This window comes from Heloderma suspectum, chromosome 1 (assembly GCF_057233095.1).
Source record: "Heloderma suspectum isolate Gila_16-S chromosome 1, 16-S_ref, whole genome shotgun sequence".
Lineage (NCBI taxonomy): Eukaryota > Metazoa > Chordata > Lepidosauria > Squamata > Helodermatidae > Heloderma > Heloderma suspectum.
In genome coordinates, this window is record NC_139458.1 from 123,842,196 (window position 1) to 123,848,069 (window position 5,874).

The 5,874-nt window shown below is 53.8% G+C and overlaps 1 protein-coding gene across 2 annotated transcripts; it reads left to right on the plus strand.

Moving 5' to 3' along the window:
- Positions 1-456: 456 nt before the first annotated feature.
- Positions 457-5,404, plus strand: ASCL2 (achaete-scute family bHLH transcription factor 2). 2 transcript variants are annotated; one of them, XM_084855807.1, is made up of 2 exons: positions 457-1,702; positions 4,412-5,404. In XM_084855807.1, exon 1 carries the CDS (start codon positions 894-896, stop codon positions 1,653-1,655), a length of 762 nt encoding a protein of 253 aa, XP_084711933.1. In that variant the 5' UTR covers positions 457-893; the 3' UTR covers positions 1,656-1,702; positions 4,412-5,404. The 2 variants fall into 2 exon arrangements, 1 of the variants encoding a protein (XP_084711933.1); XR_014792025.1 differs by having other exon boundaries at positions 722-1,920; positions 4,412-5,393.
- Positions 5,405-5,874: the final 470 nt, after the last annotated feature.

The following is a 5,874-nucleotide window of genomic DNA, read 5'->3' on the forward strand; positions in this document are numbered from 1 at the left end:
TCGGCCTGAAACCTGGAGTGGATTTGCCTCCCCGCCGACACCAGGGCCACCAGCTGCCGCTGACAGTACTGCCGGCTGACTGAAGTTTTTCGAAACTGAGACAACTGCCCCGCGTGATAATTCAACACAGACACAGACAGAGGGCTTCTTGCTTCTCTCCCTGCCCCGCCACGCCCCGGCAATCCCACCTCAGGTGTGAGGGCAGGGGCGCCTCAAGTCCCCGAAGGGAAGCGCGCTTGGGAACGACCAGAGGCAGCGGCTGCCGCGGCAGGTCCGCCCTCCTGCGCGCGCACAGCTCGCTCAGGTGCCGGGCGGCGAGCGAAGGAGCATGCCCAGACCCCGACCTGGCCGCTTCGGGATGCAAATGAGCTCGAGCGCGTGCTGCTCGCAAGGAGGAGGGATTGTTTATGGAACCTCCGCCGGGAGCCACGCGCCGGGCGCGCGAAGTTGCCAAGCGAGCTTCCCATTGGGTGGGAGGCGACTCGAGCGCCGAGCGGACGGCGGGGGGTTGTGTGTGTGGCGCAAGGCGCGTCGCGTGCTGCTCCCGGGGGCCCGCGGGCAGCGGCAGCAGCCGCGCGTGTTGATAAGGGGCAGAGCTGCGAGGGACTCGCGGCAGAGGTGCCTTGACAGCGCGCAAGAGAGCAAGGGTGCTGGACGGGAGGAGGCGGAGGGAAGAAGTGAGCGAGCGGGAGCGCTTCCTTCCTTCCTCCCTCCCGAGCCGAGCGGGGCTTTCACGCGCAAGGGACGCGCGGCCAACGCGTGCATCTCCACGGAGCGGAGAATCCATCATCCAACCGCATTTCTCTTCCAGCCCCCGAATTTTGTCTTGCAAAGTTTGGATCTTGGCAAACTGCGCCCACGCGGAGGCCAAAAGCAGGGTAGATGCCCCAAAGATGAACGGCGGGGCAATAGCAACGGCCATGCAACAAGCAGCCCACGCCGCTTGCAAGAGTTACCCGTTGCACGGCTGTAGCAACGGCGGCAGCAGCGGCTCCTTGGGGATCAAGCTGCAGGCGGGGCAGAGCGCGGGCTCGTCCTCGCCCAGGCAGCAGCAGCAGCACTGGAGCGCTGCGAAGGACTGCCCGGGCCCGGCTCCGCAGCCCTCCTCGGCGCGCTGCAAAGGCTCCAAGCGGCGCTCGAGCTCGCCGGAGCTGCTGCGCTGCAAAAGGCGCTTGGCGTTCCCGGGCCTGGCGGCGCAGCAAGACGGCGGCGGCGCGGCGGCCGTGGCGCGGCGCAACGAGCGCGAGAGGAACCGCGTCAAGCTGGTCAACCTGGGCTTCCAGACCTTGCGCCAGCACGTGCCCAACGGCGCCGCCGCCAAGAAGATGAGCAAAGTGGAGACGCTCCGCTCGGCCGTGGAATACATCCGCGCCCTGCAGCAGCTGCTGGACGAGCACGACGCCGTCAGCGCCGCCTTCCCGGAGGGGCTCCTGCCGCCCGTCCGCCTCCCCGCCGCCGTCGCGGCCTGCGCAGCGGGCGGAGGCAGCGGCAGCTCGTACTCCTCCGCCTCGCCCTCTTTCGACGGCCGCGAGGGCGGCTCGGTGCCCGGCTCGCCGCGCTCGCCCTCTTCCTCCGACGAGAGCGGCTACGAGGGCGCGCTCAGCCCGGAGGAGCAGGAGCTGCTCGAGTTCACCAACTGGCTGGGGAGCTACTGACGGAGCCTTTCTTCTCCTCGCCGCCGCCGCCGCCCCCTCCCCAGCAGGTGAGGGCCCCTCGCAGCCCGGCGCGCCGCGGCGAAGGCCCCCCCAGACTTTGCGCCTCGCGAGGGCTGCGCGCGACACCCGCCTTTGCGCGCCCGGCCGAGGAGCACCGGGCGCGCCGCGCTGCAAGGGGCCGGTGCCGTCGCGCGTTGGACGGAGCCGTTCAGCGCGTGCCTCCTCGGAGCCGCGTCCCCTAACGTTCCATGGAGCTTACCGCCAGGTAAGACTGGGTCTAATCCTGTGCACCCTGACCTGGGAGTAAGCCCCACTGAACGTAGGATTGGGCCGAAAAGTGACTCGCTCTGGAGCGTTTCCCAGCACCTTGCTTCCAGACGAGGCGTTTACCGTGCAGTCGCACCGCCTCATTCTGGAAATTTTTACAGGGGGTCCAGACGACAGTGGCTTCGATTTGTCTCCATCCCGTGTTTCCCGCCCGGCTTCTGCCAACTTTTCTTCCCGTTAAGGAGCTGCCAATTAGTGACTGTTAGCAGTGGGAGCCCTCTGTGTGTGTGTGTGTGTGTGTGTGCGCGCGCGCGCGCGATGTTTTCGCTGTAGCCAATGAAGTCATTGCAGGAGTTTAAAGGGGTTGTGTGAAGCCTCCCTTCACACAACCCTTTTAAACTGTGTGTTTTCATTAGCTCGTGCCAGCTGCATCAACCTTGGCAAGAGCCGCAGGCACATGCTACAGCAGCAGCATGCTCCTGTCCAGCTGGATTGGGTTTTGGCACATGACGGCAAAGGTGATCTACGGCTGACCTGGGCTGAGACCAGCTTGTGGTGGCACCATGCACGCACCTGGCTCACCACCGTGGACCGAGGTGGCTTGAAGTGAGCGCAACTGATTGAGAACCACAGATGCTGCAGGGCTCATGCAGCCCTGTGAATCTGCCCTGAGAGGGTTGGAGACTGCATCCAGCCCCAAAGTACACCAGCCACTGGCCATGCTAACTGGGGGTGGGAGGGAATGGGGGGGGGTTGTAGTCCAACCCAACTGGAGGGAAGGTGCTGGGTTGGAGAAGGCTGTCTCATGAAGCCTGAAATAAATGGGCTGTGGCTTGCATTGCAACCACAACCTGCAGTCCTGACTACTGTTGAAGTCTGAAGTTGCATTTAAATGAGGGGCTTCCCTGTAAATATGCTTAGAGCTCTTGTGCCAGGGGCCTTGATCTTCTGTTCAATATGTTTCTGTTCCCTGAAGAGGGAGGGGTGCAGTGCCCTTGATTTCACTTCAAAGGTTGTAAAGCTTTAACCCTTCAGGTCTCTGGTTGGGTATTGTTTGCCCTTAAATTCCTTCTCATTTTGAGTTTTGATTCTGGAAGAGCTTTGTTTTACTTGTGATTTATTATTTGGAAAGGACAAAAATATAGGCTTGGCAGCAAGTTTGCACTGCAAATTAACTCTTAGTGCTGAAGTGAGCCTCATTGAGATCAGTGAGACTTAAGGTGCAATCCTATGCAAGTTTAGACAGAAAAAAGTCCTACAACTGCCAGCATTCCCTAGCCAATCATACTTTTTCAGTCTAAACATGCATAGGATTGCACCCTGAGTCACTTATTTGAGAGTATAGGACTGCAGCCTAATAAACCAGTTCTAAACGTATTTACTGTGAAGTAAGGTCTACCGATTTCAGTGGAACTTCCTTCCAGATGTGTTCATTTATTGCCACTTACATGCAAGAAACTCCAAACAAAATGCTGCCATTTTTTCTTCCCATCACATATCCAGTCAGATCTTCCTGAGAAAAGAAGGAAGAAGGTAGATCTATAGAAGTCCTGCTTGCCCCACTGAAATAAGGGTGGGCATATTGAAACAGCATATAGACCAAACTCTGCTAGTACTGGTACTATGTAGACATTAAAGACAGTAAGGGTGGAATCCTGTGCATGGTTAGACATAAAAATATCCTATAACTCCCAGCATGCCCCAGCCAGCCATTCTGACCAGGGCATACTGGGAGTTGTGGGACTTTTTTATGTCTAACCATGCATAGGATTGTGCTCTAAATCTAGGAGTGCACGAAAGCCACTTACCTGGTCTCGCAGCTTGTTCGCGGTGGGGGGGAGGCGCTTCGCTGCTCCCCCTGAAGTTCAGGCCGGTGGGGGGGGGAGGCTTCCCGCCTCGCCTGGCTGAAATTCAGGCCGGGGAGGAGGCGCCTCGCCTCGCCCGGCCGCGAAATAAAAAGTAAAAAACAAAACAAAAACACCCCCGTGATAGGCTACGTGACGATTAACGTAGCCTATCACGGCTAGATCTGCAAAGTCAGCCATGATAGGTTACGTTAATCGTCACGTAGCCTATCACGGGGGCGTTTGTTTTTTTTTTACTTTTATTGGAATGCCGGCAGCGGCAGCCGGTCAAAAGACCGGCTGCTGCCCCCGCCCCTGACAAAGACCTGACGAACCGCCGCCGGGACCCGCCGCCAGGAGGGACATTCGGGGAAGGTAAGTCCCATCCCGGGGGGGGGGGCGGAGAATTTCTCCCCGAAACTACTTAGGGGGGCCGAACACGTTGGCACTCGGCCCCCCGAAGTTTCGGGGAGAAATTCTCCCCCATCCCTATCTAAATCCCTTCCACAGAACTTTGTAGGCGTGGTTTAAAAAGCACTGATTAGTCTAGATATATGACCAGGAAGACAGTCCTGGACATCTCCCTTGAGTTTCGTTGGATCTGTCAGTTACATGCTCCTAATGGCCTTTCTGTTTTCTTTGTAGAAACACTGAAAGCTGCGCTATGTAGAACCTCAGTACCTCATTGTCCCAGGCGCCTGTTAAGATGCAGCAGAAGAGCAAGAAGGACTCTTAATTTAATATACTTCCTACTTTCCTCGAGCCTCATTGCAAAGGATGTTTGACAGTCAGATGTTTGTGATATCTGACATGGCATCGTGGTTTCAATGTTTTTCCATGAAACAAAAGACTGGTGGTTTGTGATAATTCTTTCTTTCTTTCTTTCTTTCTTTCTTTCTTTTTAAAGTGCAATTATGTAAATAGATAATAGGGGCCAAAGTTTTTACCTGCTGTTGTACAGTAGTTTATGGTGCCCTCTGACTCTTGAACGACCAATGAAAAGGTTTATTTCTTATTCCAGTGGCAAATGGAGATCTACTGGGCTTCCACTCAATATGTGCTTTTTATATGGAAGGGGTGAAGTAATTAAAACTTGATGTTTCCTTTTTCTCAATGGGAAGGGGACTATTGTAATGTCAAAAATAGACTTTCTGTGTGTAACTTGAACTGCCGATGAGAACACTGTTAATATGAAGACTTATTTTTGTACAAAAATCTTTAGAAATTGCAAGAGGAGGGGAAAGATTTGTAGAAGTTCACTACACCCTTGACTTCTTAACACTGCCAGCTAGGATGTTTTGAGAACTTGCACAACGTAGATAAGTTTCCTAACATTTTATACTAAAGGAGTGGAAAATCCTTCATCTTAAATATGATGTCAACAGTTTGTTGGTTTGTTTGTTTGTTTGTTTTTGGGTCTGGTGTGAAGGTTCATTTTTCTGGAGCAAAAGAAAACCCTGAAGTTTTATTGTTAATGTACTGAAGGTATTTTTGTATGCACTTGCTAGGATTTGTCGAGGGGTGTGTGTGTGTGTGTGTGTGTGTGTGTGTGTATATATGCAGTTTTTAAAAGAGTATCCTATTTTATGTAAATTGACTTTATAATAAAATCTATTTATAAATGGCTGCTGTTATCGTAGCTGTGCACCTCTGTCTTATTGGCTGTTGGAAGGGAAAAGCCACAGGGAAGAATATACTCATTACTGCTTAGGGTCCTCTTCATAGACTACTTGGACTGTATGGGTAGCATTATCCCCTTCCCATCCCCCCACCATAAGTGGCCTGTCTCAGCATTGGAAGGGATTCTTCTAGAGTCATAAAGACCACCTTCTTCATTGACACCAAATTGACTAGACTAAACCACCCAAGGTAAATGTTTAACCAGCCTCTCAGGGGGTGGGGGAGGGAACAACAACACACAGAATTTAGGGTGCAATCCTATGCATGTTTAGATAGGAAAAAGTCCTACAACTACCAGCATTCCCCAGCTATCATAGTCATTTCCCCATCATGTTGGCCAGGCAATCACAACCTAGTGTAAGCTAGTGCCATTATCAGATAAAAGGGCCAAATATGTAGGACAATTATTTTGTTAATGTGCCTTTAGA